Genomic DNA, 22539 nt, shown 5'->3' with positions numbered 1-22539 from the left:
ATTATGACTAACTTGGGAAATTCAGTTGTTTTTATTGGCTTACTGTCAGATGAAATACAGCAGTTTGGTATGATAAAAGTTTCTCTCTAAATCAACAAATACCCTGTTTGATGGTCAATGAAATAACAATGTTGGACCATAAATAAAGAAAAATGGTGTCAGTATCTAGATGTAAGAGTAACTGTATAAAACACAGACTAAGGACAGATTTAAAAAAATATTAACAGTTTTATCTGAATTCAAAACCTGTGAAATTCACGGAGAGACAAGAAGTAATCCAATGTCAGCTGTACTAGTTTGTGCATATTCCTACATGTCTCCCACATTTGCAAAAGACTTTTTGTGAGACTTTTCTGGCTAGTTCTTGTAGAAGACTAGTATTTTTCTCTATAAGGATGGCATTTATTTATTTATTTTTAATGTCATAGCTAAATAATATCAGCATTTCTTGCCATATAAAATCTGGGGTGGAGCTGGTATGTTCACCTTAACCTCCAGAAATCCCTTAAGAGTGACATCATGCTTGATTTGCTCACTCAATGTTTGAGTGCTTTGATTTTGTAGTAAACCAGTAATTCATGATATCATGTGTAAGAAAGCCATTTTTAGTACATGTGGTGCTCTGTGAGCAAGACATTGTCTCTTTTGTTTTCATGTAGTGCACTTAAAATTTTATTCTACATATGGCTTTTCAATTTATTCAGTGTCTTATATATTGTGTCGACATGTATCAAAAATAAAAAGACTGTTGCTAGAGGTGATTCAGATATGTTGTTTTTTTTGAGAAGTGCTCGAATCAGATAAATATACACTATAAAGAAACATGGTAGTGGTTAAACTCTTTTCAGAAAATTATGAGCTGTTCATTTGTGTGTTTTGGAGGGTGGTGTTTAGGCAGATCATTTTCTTCATATAAATATTTTAGTTTTCATTATTTTCTGTGTGGTTTTTTTTTTTTATTTAGTTTGCATGTTTGAAGAATTAATGTTTAAAGGACAAAGTCCTAGAGAGCTCATTACTATCATATCCATTGCAGATCCAGAGATTGATTTGTTTTTCACATTGATGGTGTTTTGAATTTCTTCTGCTAATAAGCCAACTGGGCAATAAAACTTGCGATGCTATTATGTTGAATTCAAGTATATTTTCACTAAATAAAAAAGCAAGAATGAAGATATTTTATTTTGAGGAATTTTATTTTAAATGGGTTTGTAAAATATTAAGCTATGGTAATTTTATGTGATAGTGAAAGGAATATTAAGTCTCTAGAGTATAATATCCCATATTTATTTCAGTGTTGTGGATACTTTGGGATGTTGATGAATTAATATGCAAATCCTCAGAATTAAAGGTAAAAACAATGCCAAAGAAAATGCCATGAGGCCTGGATTTCATCTTCTGTCATGATGGCTTTGAAAAAACTGAAAAAGTTTATATTGTATTAAAATTACAATGTACTTTTATGTCTAAATATGATTTAGTTGTATTTTATCTGCAAATTCAACTTTCTGTTATATCTTTTCATGTATATTGGAAAGAATGAGTATACAAATCCTTATCAAAAATAGCAGATTGACTAGCAATTTAGCAGCTAGAGTAGCTTGTTTGACTCATTTTAAGAAGAGGGACTCTGGAAAATGTGCTGATTGCAGATTGGACCTTGTTAGCTGATGTTTTTCTATAAAAAAGGGAAGATGGATGTTCAGAATGTTCCAGAATCTTAACTGTCTTGTACTCTTTTGAGATGGAAGCTGCACTTTGTAATCTCTAAGTCATAGGAGTTACAAGAAAAAATTTTAAAGTGCTGATCCTTTACATCAGGCATACTCGTAGCTTAATCACACCCAATTTTAGGAGTAAGATTTCAGGTACTATTTGTATCTGTTATGCCCCTTGACTAAATTTAAGGTTTCCTTTTAAATGTCTAGTGGGCCATTCTCTCTTTAGGAATGAGTAGCTGCTTTTATCAGATGTCTCCCTGATCAGACAAGCAGGTGATCCCATTTTCTTTTAAATTGACAAACCCCACTTGGTGGCCTTAGAGTCTGAGTAGCCATCACTTTTTGATATTTAACCTTGAAAACCTGTTTTGTTCCGATCAGCTGTCTCTGATCATCAGTGCTTATTGATCCTTATCATAAAGCATAGAAGGTACTGGAGATGATATTCTAATTGGCACAGCAATTTTTGATTCAATGTGTTGTGGTAAGCTGTATGCTTGCAAACTAGAATTTGAAGCCCAGCATATTCACAGAGACATCTAATACATGCTGCTTAACATATTGTCATGTGCTATATGCACATGCAGTTTCCATCTGTCTGTGTGTGTACTTCCTCAAGTAGGTGGGAGATTAATACATTTGAGAGATGCCCAGGTTTGCAATAGCATCTCCAGAAGTCTTAACAGCAGTTTTTCTTCTAAGGTACCAGAAATGACATGTTTTGCTGCGAATACTTACTGTGTCCAATAAATCACTTTTCCATCTCTGTGCAAAGGGAGAGTGGTTTTAGCTGCTTCCTGCCTTTTTTAAATTTTATCTTCATTTGGTTGGCATTGCACACAGTGAAATGTTTTGCCAAGGCATATATAGAAAAACACAACTGAAAAATTACATTAAGCTATGAAAATAAACCATTCAGAAGATAATTAAATGGTTAAATATGTTTCAATATGTTAAATATGTTAAAATAGATGTATATGTTAAAATAGATATATTTGATCCGGAATTGCTGTTAGTGAGTAGGTTACATGTAGTCACTAAACTGCTGTATAATCTGAGATGCTTTATTTGAATTCTGAATGTAGTACAATATGCATTTCTTAGTGTATCCTGTTGCGCATAAGAATATTAGCATTATTTCCAGAACTGGATTCCAGAATCTGATTTCTGATTTGAGTTGGTATGTTGTTATTTCTGCTGAGAGATCAAGTCAGATATAACATGGTGGATTATAGTTGCTTCATGGACCAAAACCAGTGTTGTGAAATCTGCACAGCAACTGGTCACTGAGAACTTGAGAGTATTCCCTAGTATGCTGAGAATATCTCAGTAGCCCTGTCTGGAATTTTAAGGTTCTTGGTTCTTTGATGATTATTCAACTTAAAGGTAGAAAATGAAGTGCAGAATAAATAGTCTTTTTCTTTTTACTTTAGAAAAACACTAGTATCTTAGTGAGATTTCTGCCATTACCTGTATTTCTTTTCAACATAGTCTTAAGTCATGTGGAAAAAAGAGATAGAAGGGTTTGACTGATGATTTTCATCATGGTAAAAACGAACAAAGGAATGACAACAGTGTCAAAAGAATCTTCTGGTGTTGAGTGAGTGAATACATGGCAAATAAAATTCCATTGCAAAAGCATAGAAGAATCATAGCTTCTAGACAAGAGCCTTAACTTTATATACACCATGAGGGCTGAATTAATGTGGCAACAGTGTAGAGAGAGGTATTAGAGATACTCTAAATACCTGAAAAATAAAAGGGCTTTTCCATATAGTGTCAAGTTAATGCTTAGTTTGAATCCACAAAGTTGGTCTGATATTGTTGAATTACTGGGCATAAGTAGGGAAACAGAATTATTATAATTGTGCCAGGATGAATACATGCTGATCCAGAAGATGAGTATTATATTCTGTTCTGATCAACCTCCTCAGGGGCGACCTAGTAGAATATGTCATATTAGGTGCCAGAAAAATCAAGTGATCTGAAAATCTTCCTTAAGTGATATGATTGAATAAAATGGGACTCTTCAGGTGAAGACACAGGAAAAGGAGAGAGACTGAGGATGGATGTTGAGCTCTAATAAAAAATCATGTAATGAGGAAAGTTATTAGGGAATTAATTTTCCTGAATACTAGATCTAAGGGCATCAAAGAACATTGTGATATAGACAGTGGAAAATAAACAAAACGAAGATTGTTTTGCATCATGTGTTTGCCATGGGAGGTAGAACCCCTGGAGGTGTGGTTTTAGGAAGTGTGCAAGTCAAGGCCAGAGGGAATCTGAGCAGAGGACATTCAAGAGAAATGAACAGTAGGTTTTGTTCATGTATCCTCTCAAGGTTCCTGCTGTTGGAGAGGAAGAAGCTTGGTTTGGAAAGATGTTTGGTCTCTCTCAGTGTGTTAAGGAGTGGTGTTTGCTCTTGATTCTGTTCTTGATTCTTGTCTAGAGCACAAGTCATATGAGGAGCAGCTGAGGAATCTGGGGAGTCTCAGCCTGGAGAAAATAAGGCTCATGGGGACCTTCTTACTCTATACAACTTCTGACAAGAGGTTGTTGGTGAATTGGGGGTAGATCCCTTCTCTTAAGTAACAAGGAACAGGCTAAGAGGAAATGGCCTCAAGTTGTACTGTGGATGTTTAAATGGGATGTTAACGGAAAATTTCTTCACTGAAGGAGTTTTCAAGCCCAGGAACGTTCTGCTAAGGGCAGTGGTGGAGTCACCATCCCTGGAGGTATTAAAAGGATGTGTAGATGTGGCACTGAGGGACATGCTTTCATGTAGGACTAACCCAGTAGTAGCTTTAATGGCTGATCTTAAAGATTTTTCACAGCCTAAGTGATTCAGTGATTCTGTTATCATCCTGTAATGTCAGTACTATCTTGCTGTGGGGTTGCAGACATGTTACCAGTTTTACTGCATCCATCAGTTGTGGTATTTATTTGTTTCCCATCATCTTAGGTCTGTCTGTGCATGCCTGGCTTACAGCTCTTGGGAGAAGAATCCTGTTTACCTGGATACCAACTGTAGTAAAAGAAACTTCTTTTTTTCACTTCCTACTTGAAGCAGTTGAACATAAATTTTCCCTCCATAATTAGCCTGTGTGTCACCAAGTGATGAGAGCCTTCTAGCACACTCTTCATTTGCTCATTGCTATGCAAGGAGTGTACCTCACAAAGTGGTGCCTGTGTTGAATCTGCCCTTGTCCTGGCATTGTTTCCTTGCAACTTCCAGCCAACTCTAATGAGTCAACTTCATTTTGTCTGACTGGTTTTTCAGCACTCTGGCTGTGGCCAAAGTTGGGGGGTTTGGGATTTTTCAGCACTTTTGTACTCCTGGTTCTTAGGGGTTGTTTATATGGTAGTGCAGGCTCTGCTGTCTTAACAGAGATTGTTTTTCTTCTCTAAACTTACAGTTCTTTTAAAGCTTCTGTTAACTTACAATTCTTTATGTTTTGATCTCTGTCTGACAAACAGGAGGTGCTTTGTCTTAATTTCTCTGATACTTCACTGAATTTGTTGTTCCATTCCACCAACAATGGTTGTTCCATTTTGAAGAGCATTAAGCAGGAACAAAAATTCAGCCATCAGTAAAGGGAAATGCAGGATTTGGAAATGCTTTGAAGGGCAGCTAAAGATGCTGTAACAAGTGAGGAGTTTGTGCTATAAGTTTCCTTCTTTTGAGAAGGAAGCTATGTGAGGGAATCAATAAATTAAAAGCATAAATGAATAAAATTCATGTGCAATTAATGTTTGCACTGAATTTGACCACCAGATCTGTTCTTTGCTTGTAGCAATAACAAACTTTGTGTTTGAGATTAGCTACCAAAAAAACCTTAGTAATTTGCACAACTGAGTTTATTTTTACTCACTATTTTTAGATTTAAAACCTCAGAACAAACAAAAACGCCAAAATGCCAAAAACAAATAAACAAATGCATTTTATTTGGGTTTGCAGATTGAAATATTAAGGAAATTGCAGTTTTTAGGCAGATGATGCCATCCTGATTTTGCCACTTGGTTTGTACATTCTATAATACAAATTAAGCTATTCTACAAAAAAATTTTCCAAAGTCAGTGTGCTCAATGCTCCCAGGATGGATGAAAATATATATTTGTATAACATACTGTTCTTTTCTAATTTGCTTCTGCAAAGAAAGTTTTCTAATCTCTACTTTTCAGGCATATAGTGTTGTGCAATGAGTGAAGCATTTCTCTTGAAAGTTATTTCTTTATAGAATTTGAGTCTACAGGAGGAATTGAATATTTTTTATAGAAGCTATTTTTTTTTCTCACATTATTAAAAGTAAACTAAAACTCCATCTTCTTCTGTCAGCTGGATTTCTTAGCTAAACTCTCTCATTATGAGTGGGTCACATACTTTCTGGAAATTGCGCTCCCCATTAGAAACACTGTCTTTGGACAGCCAAGCTAGTAGGGGAGAAATAAGTGAGAATTATGAGATACACACCTCAGACAACACTGAACAGATAGTGCTCAAAATCCAAATACACTTGATCTAAGCTAACAAAATATTTTGCTTTCAGGGTAACGGAATTAAGTTTTGTCTTCTGAAATAATGCAGCTTTAAAAAAAATCAGTACATTAGCTGTGAATCAGCTGTATGTAGAAATTTAACATTTTACCTGCTTATCAATGGAGAACATTGGTAGCATAAGAGTATCTGACACTCTAAGTCAGATCCCTTCCAAAGGGCTGGTTACACAGGCACTTGCACAGCAGGTGCACATATGTCCCTGCTCTCAGTGTGAGCTTCTTTTAGCTTTGAATTCATCCCATTCTGCACAAGTGTGATAAAAATGGACAGAATATGGTGTTAACTAGTTTTCTTCTTTGAGTACCCATGCTAGCTTTCAGATTTTTTCATATTTGCTCTTTTCAACTGCCTGAATGAACAGCCTTAGCGTACATGATAATAGCTGGTCTTGTCTGGGAGTGAAATGATGCTTATTTCTCTTTTTTTTTTTTTTTTAGCAAATGCATTGTTTGGTGAACAGGTGAATAGGGAGAAAAGGGATTAATTCAGCAGTAGCATTCCTTGCCTGTGTTAATATTTGTGAAATAGGTGCTAAATTCTGAGCTTCTGTAACTTGTGCTTTGTGAATTCACCCAGTATTTTCCTTTTCATATCTGCCTGGTTTTCATATATTTTCAACACATCCTTACCCAGCATGTAAGCACTTGAAATTTTTAAGTCTTACAAGGGAAAGCAGTAATCACAGGAAACATTATATATGTACTTATGACTTTTTGCCCCCTAATGAGAACCTTCATCTTCATTCTCAAATTACTTTGTTTGCTCTTAGCTGGATTTTGCATCTGCAGAATGTTTTTTGTGGCTTTTTGTGCCCCATGCACTCAGTCCTTTCAGGAGGGAAGAGGTCATGTTGTTCTGAAGGCACATGAAGTCACATCCGGATAAAGTGACATAGGGAATTAGAACACTGATAGGCATGGGAGATACTGCAGGAGATAGCACAATGGTTGGATCCTCCAAAATAGAAGTAATTTTGAAAATAATGATGTGTATTGATCATTCAGTAAATTCTAATGTGTTAATGGAAGAAACTGTCATAAGCCAAATTGATTCTTACAAAGTGTATCAAGTGATGAATTCGGGGAACTCAGTGATGGCACATCTAATGCAGTCAGGGATTTTTTAGGCTCACATGAACTAAAAATGTGCTTATAAAAGTCATTTAGCATTCTACAAAACATATATTTTTAAATATCAGTGAATTTATTTAATCTGCAAAGAAGCAGCAACAGCTTTATATTGTGGGTCTGTGTGTTTTTATGATTTTACAGTAAGAAATATTTTTAGATCTTTGCAATTCTTGAGTTTCTAACAGGATCCAAATTGGCTGGAAAATTAAAGAAAATATTTGTTTACTTTTCTTTTTAGAATTTAGGTGAAATTAAGCTGGTGATACATATAGTTAATTCCATTACTTTAGACTACCCTCTTTCTGAGTATAAAATCAGATAATTTTAGTTGACCTGAAAGTGTACTTGCACTAAAAACTTGGTACTGTCTTCTGTAAGTAGTTATAGCAAGTGACAGCTCCTGAGCATGGTGACACTGGGTGAATATTTTCCACTTAGAAAATAACATTTTTGGAAATTAAAATGAACAACATCATTTCACATAATAAATGCATTCCTTTTTCTGCAAGGTTGAAAGTTGAGTTGCTCCTGTGTTCCACCTCAGTCAGTAGCGCTGTCACTGCTGGTGTTATCATTTGGACCTGGCTACAGGGTTGAGCAGCCTGAGCAGTTCTTTGCACTTGAAGGGCTCCCAGCAAGCCGGATTAAGCAGCAGCATAATTCACCAAAATGTATAGGAGTAAAGAGCTCCTTCCAAGCACTCCCTCAGCCCCTGTGAATGTTCTACCATATGTGACAGAGTTAATGCACTGTCAAGTTCATGTAGTTATGACAGGTCATGTAAGACCTTGAACTTAAATTTCTGCTACCTCAAAAAAAAAATAGTATTCTGATATCTATCCCCCCCCCCCCCATGCTTCTGACATTTAGTGGTTTTGTGGAATTTGAGTGATATTCTTTGAGTATATGTTACCTTTTTTTTGCTTTTCTAAATAGTAATTGAAACAACACTCCGCTCCATTGGAGGTCAAAAATTACTTTCAATTTAGAAATTTTATGTTACATCTTCAGCATACCAGGTTAAAAATGTGCATATCAATGTGGTCAGAAATACTGTAATTTAAAAATAACGCTGATTTGGTAAACCATGATTTTTTTATTCATTCATTATGCATATTCCCATCCTGGATGCTGCTAATAGATGTTGGATTGCTCTCTGAAATTGTGAACACTTTCTATGTTTGTGTGATTAAACCTGGTTTTATAGTCAAATGTTGTAAGTACAGTGGTAACCAACATAACTGGCCTGTGAGTATGTCTGGTGTCCACATCCAGGAGTTTCATAAATTTAATTTTCATTGCGATTTTCATAGATTTTGTCATTCACTGAATCCACATAGCTATGACAAAAGTGAATACAAGTAATAAAGCTTAATGTTTAAGGGGTGTGTGGGGGGGGGAAATAATGTTTACAGAAGACCAAACATATCTGAATTGTCATCAAAATGTATTTTTATATATACCATATTTTGAAATAGTCCTAGGTATTAATATTTATACTTAAAGTTCCCAGAAATGGAATACACTTTAAGTCTTAACTCCTTGGGATTTTAAATCTGCCATTGTAAGCATTATTCCTCTGTGATTCCTTTCCTTATTAGCAGCTTGAGTAAATTTACAGCCTTTAAGCCATGTTTTTACAAGAACCTTTACCACTTAGCTGGGTGCATCTACTGTTAGTTAAGGTGCTTTTATTTACCATAGTTGTGCAATTACATGCTGACAGATCTGATCTCTTGTATTTAATAATTCACAATGTGGGTTTTATGTCAGGATTATATTCACAGAGTCCAAACAAAAAAACCCATCCGACCAGACAAAAAATAGACAATGTTTCAGTACTTCACAGTCCAGAGACTGTGAAGACAGAAACCCTTTTAAATGATGATGAGTCATAGGGCCTGCTCCATTTCCAGAAACATTCTTTTGTAGTTCTGCACAGAACAAGATAAACTAGGTTATACTTAAGTGACCATTAAAATAATTTGACTTGCATTCTTTAGAAGAACAGAAAAAACCTTGCAGCCTTTTCTTACAGATTTACATTTGTGTATATTTTCAGTAAGTCACTGCTAAGTCAGTAAAGAGTTTGCTTAAAATAATGCTGTAAACCACTACTAAAATACTTACGGAAATTTGCAGTAATTAAACAGATACTAATTGAACCTTGGAGACTATTTTATGCTATAGCAAACAAGATATCAAATTTAATATAAAATTATCATGGAATAATACTATTTCAAAGCACTGTATGGATGTAAACAGTGTTAGTGTTGAATCCTAGATTGTAAATGGTGCATAAATAAAAATTTTCATTAGCACAGTAACACGTAACTTGCCATGTTTCCCCCAGAAGGATTATTGCAGAAAGTGGCTCTGTTCCTTGTTCAAGTAAAAGCACAAATTCCCTGACTTGTCATTTTAGCACACAGCCTCATTTTCTACTAGTACCTGACCCAGGGGCTGCATCTCCTGCTCTAAAAACTTTGTCTCCTTTATTTAACTGCCTATTGAGTGGGCAGCTCAGATTTTGAAGTGTACTGTGATGGAGTTTAAAGTTGATGTCACAGCCTGGTAATAGCATTGTCGCCTTAGCAATAGCACTATAGAAAAAAACCGTAGAAAAATACAGAAAAGCTACATTGAGAAAAATGCATGTTCTGTTGGAGGAAAAAGGGGATGATACAAAAACTAAAAGTTAAAGTATTGAATTGAAACATAACATTTCAGCAAGGTGATCCAGTATGCTAGTGTGTAACTGTTGCCAGTATTTAGAAAAGAGGAGTCCCTTGCTGCCTGGACACCTCAGTCATGTAATTTGGTAGGGCGAGAAAAGCTGATGGTAGTTCCTTTTAGCTTCTCATATTGGCTCTTACAACAGGAAGACTCATTGCATAGGAAAGTATCCTGAACATGCTGAAACAGCAGATGTGCCACACATGTGAGAGAGGCGCTTCTAAAAAGAGAATGGAAGGAGACGTGGGATTTTAGGTTTCTCCCTTGTGAAACAGTGCTGTTTTCAGAGAAAAATCATCCATTAATTTTATTTCTATATTTATCTGAGTTGACAGGTTTCCAACAAGAGTGCAAAACTCTCTCAAGACCACTTCACGTATCATGCTGCCCTTTAGACTTTAAGCCAAGACCGATGTCTGCAGATCTGCTCCTGCATCACACAGTGCAGGAGCCCTTTGAAAAACACCATATCAGTTGTTTGTCTGCCTTTGCTGACAGGGCAGATGTTACGTATAGAGATGGCTGGGCCATGTGGCTGATGAGGGTGCCCTTGAACATACTTACAAGCACAGGGAAGATGTCTTTCCAAGAGTATGGATTTTATCATCCCAGGCTTGATCCTAAAGGCAAAGCTGACATTAACAGGCAGTGCAGTAGGAGCTGCTCTGTAGGTGAATTGTCAAGAGGAGCCAGCACACAATCAATGTATATGTCAGAGTATTTTGTCTGAACTAGCTTCAGCCTAGTCCCATGGAGTAAATGCCCATCAGCAGTCCTGGGCATAACTGCTGGCTTGACTTGGTCCAAAAGGAGTTTGGTTCATGCTCCAAGATACCTGCAATGGGAATCCAGGTACAGCTGGTGTGGGAGGATGGAAGTCTTGCATCAAACTGGTCCAAACTAAGACATGAATGTGGACAAACGTCTTGACTCCATTAGTAAACTGGGAATTTGGATGTCTGTACTCCAGAATTCTTCTTCCCAGAGCAGCATGGCAGAGGCTGCAGCAGCTGGGCTGCTACCATTTGTTTGAGTCTAGGGCTTGAGATTATTTCCCCAGAACTGCACAGTTTTGTACTCAAAATCCTTTTACTCTCCTCATTTTTTTTCAGTTACAAGTAACAACACTTGGAGTACAGAAAAAGCTCATTGCTGCACTGCTTTAAAAAAAAGTCGACTTTTCGTAGATGCCTTTTCATATATGTTTTTTTTTCTCTTGAAAAGAGAAAAGTGTATTTAAAAGGTACCTTTTGTGTAAGTTGCAAAACCCACTAATATTGACAGTAAGGATGCTAGACTCTTAAAAGAGCAAAAAATATGTATGGACATATTTTTAAATTGTCTAGAATTCATTAGTTTTTAGATCTAAACAAAAGTACAATCCTGTGTACAGGGTCTATGTATGAAAATTACAGAATACCTTCCATTATTCAGAATTGGTTTCATCTCCTGACTGTTGCTGCTTCTAAAAATATTTTCTGTGGTGCAGTATGGAAAACGGTACTTTAAATTCCAATAAGGGCTTTTTGCCTTGTAGCCAGTCTTTTATTTGTTCTTTCTATTGATACATCTGTCATGATGATATTGAAAAGACTTCCACTAACTTGCATTTAATTTTCTACGTGAATTTAGGCCACTGAGCATTTGGGACCTGGGGGCTTACAGGTCCCTTTAGTGTAATAGTCATTGTTGACTGATTTTTTTGTACATCAGAACTATGTTCCTTCAGATGTATAATTTTAGCATGCACAGCACGTGGTAGTATTCTTGGATTTGAAGCTTCAGCTGCATGAAGGAGTCTACATCTCTTTCTGGTGGGCCTGATGGTGGTTGAAATAGAAGTTGTAATAATACAAATAATAGGTGCCATGAAGGAAACCTAAATCTTTTGCTCGCAGGCATGGAAATGGTAGCATTTCTAGTAAGAATAACATGAGTCTTCTTGTGGGTTTACAGTGGTGCTGGGCCCTCAAAGAAAACAAATCCTGGGAATTGCTTCTAGTCAAGATGCTTTTCTGTTAGTTACATATCCAAATTTTATTTTTACAAGACTGACTGATTTCTCTGTGCTTACATTTCTCCATCTCTTAATTCAAAATAACTGTTTTTCACTTTGAGAAGAACTTCCAAATAATCCATTAGATTGAACTGCCAGTTAGGTTTATGCAACATACACTTTACATCATGACAGTGCTGGGGTATACATTGTAGAAATATATCTGATGGCAATTAAAATTATGACACTTGATCACTGCTCACATGAAATATAATTTACATCAGTGTCTGAGCAGCTGTTACATGAGTGTGCACTTTAGGGTAGGATAGGATGTATTTACCTTTTGTGTTACTATTGTAATGTTTTCTTAATTAAGCTTAATTTCTTATAGGAGGTACTGAAACAGCTACAAGGAAGTATTGAAGATGAGGCAATGGCATCTTCTGGACAGATTGACTTACTGGAACGACTTAAAGGTAAATCTAGGATTATATTTTAAGTAGGTTAGTTTCTTTGTCCATTGTTTATAGTTTGGGATAACAATTTGGAAGTCATTTGTATCTTCTTTTCAGTGCTGAGCTTGATAATTAGGCATAGTCTCAGTGCCTTAATATTTTTGCTAACCATTTTAAGACACATCCTCAGAGAAAAAGTCTCCATTTGTACTTTTGCTACTGTAACTCTAGAATTTCATATTAATTGCATTTGATATATCTCACATTTGTTTCTTCAGAAAAAACAGTTAATGTTGGTGTAGTTCCACCAATTTTCTATATTTGTTTGTATATCCTGCCCTCTCCATGTCATATTACTGGAATTGTTTCTGTCATTCTGCAAATTTATGGTCCCTTCCCTATAGCACGTGCTGGAATGTGTATATCCCGTTATATGGGAAGTGCCAGCAAGCCCAGACCACTAACTTCCTGTATACATTCATCATCCCTGTCTCTGACCCAGAAATTCCATAGGGGTGTCTAAGACCCCTGTGATGAACAGGGTATTCATCTGTTACATGATAGTGAAACATTTGCAGGATCTCTGGAAAAGAAATTGTTAGGAAGTGGGCCACAAGGTAATTCACATGATGTTTATGCAAAACTCTGCCCCTTTCTTAAGTCCTCTAAGAAGGAGGCAGGCAGGCTTTTATAGGATACTTGTTCTGATTGCCAGGATTGTTGTTTGGCCATCTGCTCAGATTACTGCTGTTCTCCAAGTCCGCTATATCCATTGTTTTTGTTCACAGTATTTTCACTGCGTTTCTGTGCAAAATGCTGCTGTAAAAAAGCACATGGATTTGTTCAGAAAGTAAGAAATTAAGATAGAAATGATCTTTTAAGTTTATGCTACTGAACTTTCAGCTCTGAAAAATGTTTGCTGTTTATTATCCAGAACTGAATTTGGAAAGCACCAGCTTCCCTGGTGTGAAGTTAAGGCCAAAGATGTCGGTGCGCTCGTATGGGAGCCGGGAAGGGTCCGTGTCGAGCCGCTCAGGGGAGTGCAGCCCAGTCCCCATGGGGTCATTTCCAAGAAGAGGCTTTATGAATGGAAGCAGAGAAAGCACTGGTTACTTAGAAGAGCTAGAAAAAGAAAGGTAAATTTATTTGTTTATTCCTCCAGTATGGATTGACTTCTCATTTTAATGTGGAAGCTTACTGACACACCAAGTATTTTGCTGTCATGAATATGGTTTTTGATCAGTGGTGTATTTACCTGTCATTTACCTTGACAGGTAAGAAACCAGGAGTCTATGTTTTATTTAGATATGCATGGAGAAAAATATTTTTAAAATCATGAAGTATCATTCAATTTCTACTGTTTGTGCATTTCATTGTTACTCTTTGTTGGCTGAAGTTTTTTTTTTGTTTTGATAAGCAGGTTATCACTGTCTGAAATATGTTTAAATAGTGAAGGTGGAGTGTTCTAACCCCCTCCATATCTCCTCACCACTGTTGATAAATGCTGAAGCTGTAACAATGTGATGGTGAAATAGTTTTCTCTTTTTTGCAAATGGTTATTAAGTACCATAAATGATTTATCAATTATTTACTATTAGCAGACACTTACCTAGTGACTTTACTCTCTCAGCAAATATATCAGCTAAACAAAATACATGTTCTTATCTTCAAGGTGTTGTTCCCATCAGACATTTTGTGTTGATAAAATCGTAGAATTTCTTTTCTTGAAAGGCAGTGGTACCCATTTATAGGAAGAACGTACTTTCAGGTCATTATACAGAATGGTAGCACTTTATCAGTCACTTACAAAGGAAATGCAAAGTAAGAGATGTGCAGCTGTTTCCACTGAATTCATCTTTGTTTCTTAAAATTAATCTGACTGAAGTACCAGATGTTTTCAGAAGCCTGTCTGCAGGACAGGGCTTTCTAAAGATTTGATTCTACTTAATGGATGGGGTACCAAGCTGTGGGCTGCAAAACCAAATAAACTGGAACACAGTATTTTTATGCCTAGTATACATTAATAAGCAATTTGAAGTTGTAATGGAAAAGCTTTGTGGGTAACAAGTGCTTTGTGGATCGCCCTCTAGAAACCCCTCCTCTTAAAGGATTTTCTCTGAAGATCAGCAAAATTTTTACAGCCAAGACCTGAAAGGATGATGTTTTTCTTCCAAGATCTAGTCCCTGGGGGTTTTTTTGGTCCTATCGGTAGAATAAAAGTAATTTCCCATGGGTCCATACTGAGCCTGTACTAATTGCCACTCTATTTTTTACCATCTCCTAGCCAGGACCACCACTAATGATACTTGTTCTGTTGCATAAAATGTAGTTTCCTGAGGAGCTGTATAAGAATATTTAGGAATTTGGGAAACTATCTGCTTGTTCATCTCAGTCTTCAAGAGTCTGATGTGTCTGTTATTTACTGTCTTAACAAACTGTGCATTTGTTTGTATTCTTCCAGTGCTGTATTTTACTATGGATGATGCTACACTCTTTAAACACAGTTGGAACTTCCAGTGTGGTTCCAGTGAACTCCTGCTCACTTGGAACAAGCAGCATTTTTAGCAGCCAGAGTTCTTTAAGATGATTAGCACCTCTGATTTATGATCTATGATCCTTCTCCATCATGGTGGATTCTGAGGTGATAGTTTTTAGGACATTTTTCTTGGCAGTGAAGACGCCTTAGGCAGTGAACCAGTCTGTGTTCCAAATAACACTGGAGAAAAGGGATGAGGATGTTTTAATTTCAGAGTAGCTTAGACGCTGTTACTGTTGTAGCTGATGGGGTAAATATTTGTGCTGTGGAGAAGATGGATGTATGGAGGCATGGCCAGATCACATCTGGCTTCACTATTAGTGAAATGATGGATAATCCAGAACTGCTCTGGTCTTTAAGCTGTTTCAGGGTACATGTGGAAGCATGTAGGGCATTGATAAGAATCCTGGGTAGCCAAAAATGAATAAAATCTTGGGGAGGAGGGGTATCAGACTGTGCATCTAAAATCACTACCATTTCTAAAATTAAACTTAAAAATTAAAATTCTTTTCGTGTGTTTTGTGTATGAACTTGTTTGGCATATTTACTAAATTTCTGTGTATCTAAATGTATATATTTGCTAATCAAGTTTTGATTTTTGCACTTAAACAGACTTTCAAGAGCTTTTTGAACTTGACAAGACTAAAATAATTTAGAATAAAATAACACTTTCCAGACATATGCAGCAGGAGACCATTTCCATTCAGTATTTTAACAGACTGGCACAATATATGCTATTTATGGGCAACAGTGTTTGTGGGACGACTAAATTATGTATTTAAATATTTACAGCAATTCAGTGGGCACCTGGCATCCAGTCAGGGTCAACCCACCGCACTTGACTGAAGGTGAAGTTCTGAGAGGAAGACAGTTTATCAATTGATTCACCTGCCAGAATAAAGATTAAATTATTGGCACATATCTCATTTGCTTGGCACCCCTCTAATTCTAAAGTTTAAAAAAAACAAAGAGAAAAAAAAAACCAAGAGAAAAATGGGCAGTGGCAGCACTGTGCTTTTAAATTGCCAGTTTAGAATTCTCTAATAATGAAATATCTCTTGCTTTCTCTGGCTATTTCCAGGAATACTTGGTAAGAGCATCATATCAACAACAAAACTTTTCAGAGTACACTGCAGGTTAATTTTTGTGTTTACCCGTGGTAATTCAGCAAATTTAATAATCTCACCTTTTTAAATTCTGTAATTGGCCACTAAAGATTACAGTCTTCTGTGAAATTTAATATATTTTTATATATTTTATATGCAAGTGTTTGTATGCCTTCTTTATTCTTTCTGGTTCATGCCATTTCCTTTTTTATTTCTTTAATGTTGATTTGGAGCATTTTCTATTTTTTGGCTGGTTGGTAAAACTTACCTCAAACTTTACAGCATCAGCAATGCTTTTCAAGATTTTATTTTATCTCCCACCAATTGAAGTAAAAGTATTAATTATAGTTGTAATTTACATAATGTAAGTAGAGTCGTATATAGTTTGTTTCTCTTCTCCCTTTTAGTCAGGAATAATATTGACATAATTATGCACAAAATATTTGCAAAAGAAGTCAAGAGTTTTCTGCATTCATTCAGCTTCCTCTATTGTTGGGAGCTTCAGAAGTGCCACATGAGAGGTCTTTGAAAAATTCACCCTTCAGAAGAGCAGCTCAAATTGAAAACTTTTTGTTAACTCATAAAAATAGCGTCAAGTTCCAAAAGCTTTCTCCATTTGCTTTGCTGGATTCTCTGTGAACTTGACAGGGTATGACACAGAACAGAATTTTCTCTGATGAAAAAAAGTGAAAGTCGTAATGTAGACATCTTGGGGGTATAAAAAAGATGGAATAACTGCACTGTTTTTTTCCATCTTGTTTTTAATTACCAGTGGCAGCTCTTCCACTTAAAATCCTCTCCTAACCCTGAGAAACTCCAGGAGGCTGAGAAGCAGCTGTACTTCTGGTTAGAGTAGTATCTGAGAGTAGTGTTCAACGTGGGGAACAGCTTATCAGACACATCCACAGAAAACTGCTGCATATTGCGATTTATTTTCAAGGAAACTGAAGTGCAGCCTGCTGTAGTTGTAGCAACCTTTCAGGTTCTGTGCTGAGAGAACTTAAAGAGTGTTAAACCTGCATTCTTACAGAGCAGTGATACCAAACTAGTAATCCCAAATGAAGCATCACTTCAGAAGACAAAATGACAATATTAAATTAACAAGTCGCCCTTGGGTCATGCATTATGTTATTTATGCAGCACTGATGGGTTCTAAGTTATTTTCTTGCTTCCAGCACCCATTGTGCATGTCCAAACAGATTGAATGACACACTGTCTCACATACTGAATACCCTACGTTTCATAAGAGGAACTTAATTACATGTTTATTTAGCTGAAAGTAATCCCTCTGGTTTCTGCTACCAGTTCTTTGACATCCAGAGGCAGAATTAGTCAGTCCTTTCACGTTTGCAAGTCCTCAAAAGTGAAAATACTTTTTATAAGGATTGCATTAATTGTGCTTTTGCAAATTTTATTTCACAGCCTGGACACAACTGGTGCCTGGGCACTCAAGGTGGTGAAAGGGGAAACTTTTTGGAAAAAAGTGGAAATGCAGAATTCCACTCTGTCCAGAGATTAGGGCTGTGTGGCAAGAGAATGGGCAGGTGGGAGGCAAAAAAAGCTTTCTCAATGAACTTTTCCCAAGCACCATCTATTAGTTTTGCCTTCAGTCTGTCTAAAGGACTTTAGGAATTTCTGCCAGACACATCCTTGTGACTGAAGAATTACAGCTGTCCTGTGATACTGCTCCAGTTACCTGCCAAATTGTGGTAATTGTTACTTCTTTTCAATAATTTCTATTGTAAACCTTGGCATCCTTAAAACAAAACTGTTTCAACATGACTATTGGATCAAGTCTGGAAATTTATGTAATTTTGTTCATGTTTACAAACATTTAGCACTCCTAGATGTGTATAGTTTTCCAGTCTCCAATTGAAGGGGAGGAATCCTCTCATTTAATTTTCCATTTGCAGGGCAGGCCAAGCCACTTGTATAGGATATGGAATAAATGTAAATCATCAAAATTAGCTTGAAATATTTTTAAAGCAGGAAATAAGTCAAACAGATTCTTTTAAATACAAATTTTAAAATTCTTTCTTCTTTGTTTTGTGTGGAAGATGGATTACCATCTCAAATAATGCCTGTGATGCATTATCAAAATAGTCAGGGGAAATTTGTATTTTTGTTGTATGCTGTGTAATTGTTCCTTAATGACTTAGAGTAATTATTTAATAATTAATGTATTTGTGTGCTTTATAAAGGTTCATATGCTCTTGCTCAGAACTGCCACAGCCAGAGAGGGATGCAAAAGTTAAGGGATGGGAAATAATACTGGGCAAACTTGTATGCAACTTTCTGTCTTCTGGCTAAGTGTTGGTTTTTGCAATTTCTGTTAATGAGCAATATTAAAACATCAGAAGGAAGAACAATACTCACAGAAAGCATTAGAAAGAAAATTATAAATTTGTATTTTAAATAGAGTGCTTTCTGTTTATTCCTACTAGACAGATTTTGCTAAAAAAATTTAGTATCTATTTTGAGGAGTATTGTAGACATGAGCATTATTTTACTATATTCATAAGACTTAGAATTATATAAAATTCATTTCATGAAGTGTTGATAAAGTAGCATGTGAAATTTTTAATATGTTTTTCCCTGATAGTCTGCATATATTACTCATTTTGTCTTTCCCAGTTATTACTCAGGTATGCAGAGTGCTTATGATACCCATTTAAAATAAAGTTTCTAACAGCTGCAAACGTATCTTGTCTATAACATTTGCTGGAAAATACTGGTTTAAAATATTTTAGACACTCACAGAAATGGCTTGGTTTGTGTGCTTTACCCATAGTTTTGCTATAGGTGACAAAATGAGTAAAAGGACAGTGCAAAGGTGAAGATTCTCGATTCAGTAATTCAGGATTGAGGGTTGTACATGTTTCTTTGACAGACCTTTTCTTAAATGTTTGCACTATGCAAAATATATTTTTGAAAGAAGCAGGGTACAGGTTTACACACCACGAATAACTGGTTTTGCTTTCACAAAATGTCTCTTAGCTTTGGATTTTGAAGTGGGTTTTTTTGAGAAATATGTATATTTTTCTCTCTCATAGATGAGGACCTGAAATGCTTAGCACAGAGGAGTGCATAGGTTGATTAGCCAGGGCCAGGGAACTGGGCTCAAATGGCTCCTTAGTGCCTTCTTCAAACTTCCACATGGAAATGAGGTGTTAATGGTGAGAAACTTCCTCCTTCTGTTTTAATAGATCTCTGCTGCTTGCGGAACTTGAGAAGGAAGAGAAAGAAAAGGACTGGTATTACGCCCAGCTTCAGAACCTGACTAAAAGAATTGATAGTCTTCCCCTTACTGAAAATGTAAGTACCTTCTGAGTGTTTGGTGAAGTGTCTCATGCTATAGTCTCTGTTTAGATGCTGTTTGTATTTTATTAGTTTGGTGGCATTCTCTACTATCACTTTATTTCCAAATTTTTTTCATTCAGTACGTAATGATAACTGAGCCTAAATAATGCATTTCATACAGAATTTTACACATCAAAATTCATACATGTCAGTATAAATGTCAGTGAAAAGACAGCAACATTAAGACGTCATTGTGACAAATTAATTGCATGTCAGTACACTTCCTTAACTCTCTTCTTCCCTGTTCTTTTATTTGATGGATTTTTCTAGTTTTGAGAATAATATTAGCATATGACAACGTGCACAAGAGCTGTTTTTTATAACAATCAGTAAAGTGATTCTATAGCAGGTGTTTGCTGTAAGCTTTTACCTTGGCACCTCCAAACTATTTATAGTCAAGTCACTGTTATCTGAGATAATAAAAATGTCTGATATCCCACATAATGCAAGATTTCCTGTTAGATGTCAGCAACATGGATGTATCTGCAGTGCATCCTTCACACATAGAGTTGGGAAGGTGTGGTTGAGAGAGTCACACCTGATAAAGGATCAGTCAACCTTCTGGAAATGGAAAGAGACAGCAGAAAGAAACACTTCTTCAGTGGGCAGAAGTAACACTGCGTCATGGCTGAGCTTAGCAGAGCACCAGAACCAAGGGAGAAGGCCTGAAAAAGATTTTGAGGAACTGCAACCCATTCTCAAAGCACTGTCAGCTGTTTCTGTGTCACTTTGTCATAGGTTTTTAAGTTGTCTCCTCTGTTCCATAGATAATGAATTCACTTAGCTACTCTTAGGATTAGAATGCATTACTTAACATCTACACTAAAGGTCTTTTGTGGCAATTTATATCCATTACTACTTAGGCCAGACACAGCAAAATGACAGTCCCATTTGGTCCTTGCAGATGATTGTCTTGTTTTGATTTTTCTGAATTGACCTTGGTGAAGTCTTCTGGAAAGACTGCTCTTGGAAACTCATTTATTTTCAGAGTGATTGTCCAAAGCCAGTGAAGAGCTTTGCTCCTGCCTTGAAATTTCTTTTAGTTCAAAAGTCCCTTAGGCTGTATTGCTGCTCTTGGGTTTAACACTTGTGCTCTTTCACCAGGGTAGTTAGAAATAATGTAAATAGCAGCTGTATGAATACCACCACTATGTGCAGTAGCTTAATACATCTGAATATTTTTGAAAATGCCAATTCAGATGGCACACATCACAGTTTTGTTGGTAGCAGCCAGATGTTCCTGTGAGCAATTATACTTTCTCAATGCTTATTTATTATATTTAGTCATTTGACAAAACTCAGGTATAGTCTGCTGGTTGAACATTGTTGTGTACTTGTTTCTCATAATGCAGTCATATTTTAAGAATGTATTACTATGTTTTGTTTGTTTATGAAATTTGTTGTAGAAAAGTAATAGTTCTGCCTTTTGTTCTGAGAAATACATTGGTTACATCAATGTTATTTGCTAAAATGCCTTCCCTGTACTCTTGTTTCAGTTCTCCTTGCAAACAGATATGACCAGAAGGCAGCTGGAGTACGAGGCTAGGCAAATCAGAGCTGCAATGGAGGAGCAACTGGGCACTTGTCAGGACATGGAGAAGCGAGCACAGGTAGAGTTTGTCTTTCACCATTAAAAGCAAGGGAAAAGGTTTTCCTGCATATTTATTAAATTATTGGTAATTGTACCTTTAAACTGTGTGTAAACACAGCACTTAGTTAGCCTTTCAAATATACAGCTAGGAATCAGGACATAGGAAATAATTACTCAGCAAAAAGTACCCTCATCTGCCTGTTGTAAATAATCCTTTTTATTCAGCAGATGCAAACAATTTATCCAAGAGAAAATACTTTTTAATGATAATTTCCTTACAATTTACTACCATTTTAGCTTTAGAAAAGCCAGTGTATTTGCAGCTGCTTAATTTTGCATCTTTTTGCTGGGTTTCTTCATGCTTCTATGTCTGGGATAAAATCCAGCTATGTTCTTAATTTTCCTTACCAAAAAAAGATGTATCACAAGATGTTCAAGTAGAATGTAATTCACATACTTATCTGGAATTTTTTGCTTCTCACCAGGAAATTGTTTTGCGTTTTATGATGAGGATATGTACATATCTAACGACATGGCCCCACACATTTTTGGGAAATATAAATTAGAAAGTAGGTTTATGTGCAAATCGTAAATTAAATAATCTTGGTTGCTGGGTTTTAAAAAAGAATCCTCCATAGTAGGAAAAACAATTTGAATTATTTATTAGCATTTATTTCTAGACATACTGAGTAACCAACTTAGTAAGATTTAGGGTTTTTTTGGTGAATGACGATAATCAGTTTTTCAGTGCAAAGTCTTCTTAGGCCTATCTCCCTCACTAGGTTGACTCAACACAAAATTTTGCTACATGAAAGCATTTCTTAATTTGGTTTTAACATTTAAGGTTAAAAACACTGTTCTAATTACAGAGGTAATCAGTACAGGGTTTCTTTAAAAACTTTTTAAAGTGAGTAAATCTAGTAGGACTTCTCCAAAAAATTCTACAGTTGGAAGTATTTAGCCAAAGAATACCCTGGCAGCTGTCGGTTGTGTGTGCAGGGCCGTGCAGGGTTTGTCTGTGGCTGATGTTCTCAGGCAGACCCAGGTTCAGTGTGTTGGGGAGTCGCTGGCCTCTGATCTGGAGCTGTAAAGGCAGTTACCAAGGTTATCAGCAGGGGTGATGCCCTCCACAGTTCCCGCTGTGCACTTTGTGTCAGCCTGTCCCAGGTGAAGATCCTGGACAGGCAAACTCCTGGGAAACTCTACTGCTGTTAACAGGCTTAAGTGAGAGGAAGGTGAATAGCTAAATAGAAAAATAAGCTAAACAGGCTAGGCCTGTGGCACAAATTTTAAATGCCCGTCAGGCAGGGATCAAAAGAAATTTATTCAGACACGCAACTTGCTGTAGTT

At 36.3% G+C, this 22539-nt stretch overlaps 1 protein-coding gene across 1 annotated transcript in view; it reads left to right on the top strand.

Annotated features, from left to right (window-relative positions):
* Positions 1-22539, top strand: part of APC (APC regulator of WNT signaling pathway) — a 97464-nt gene that overhangs the window by 35388 nt on the left and 39537 nt on the right. Inside the window, exons 3-6 of the mRNA XM_064736715.1 lie at positions 12533-12617; positions 13531-13732; positions 19445-19553; positions 21095-21208. Coding sequence (XP_064592785.1) covers positions 12533-12617; positions 13531-13732; positions 19445-19553; positions 21095-21208 — 510 coding nt within the window. The remainder of the gene's footprint in view (positions 1-12532; positions 12618-13530; positions 13733-19444; positions 19554-21094; positions 21209-22539) is intronic.

This window comes from Zonotrichia leucophrys, chromosome Z, assembly GCF_028769735.1.
Source record: "Zonotrichia leucophrys gambelii isolate GWCS_2022_RI chromosome Z, RI_Zleu_2.0, whole genome shotgun sequence".
Taxonomy (NCBI): Eukaryota; Metazoa; Chordata; class Aves; order Passeriformes; family Passerellidae; genus Zonotrichia; species Zonotrichia leucophrys.
The sequence above is the reverse complement of the archived record's forward strand: the minus strand, read 5'-3'. Positions and strand labels throughout refer to the sequence as shown.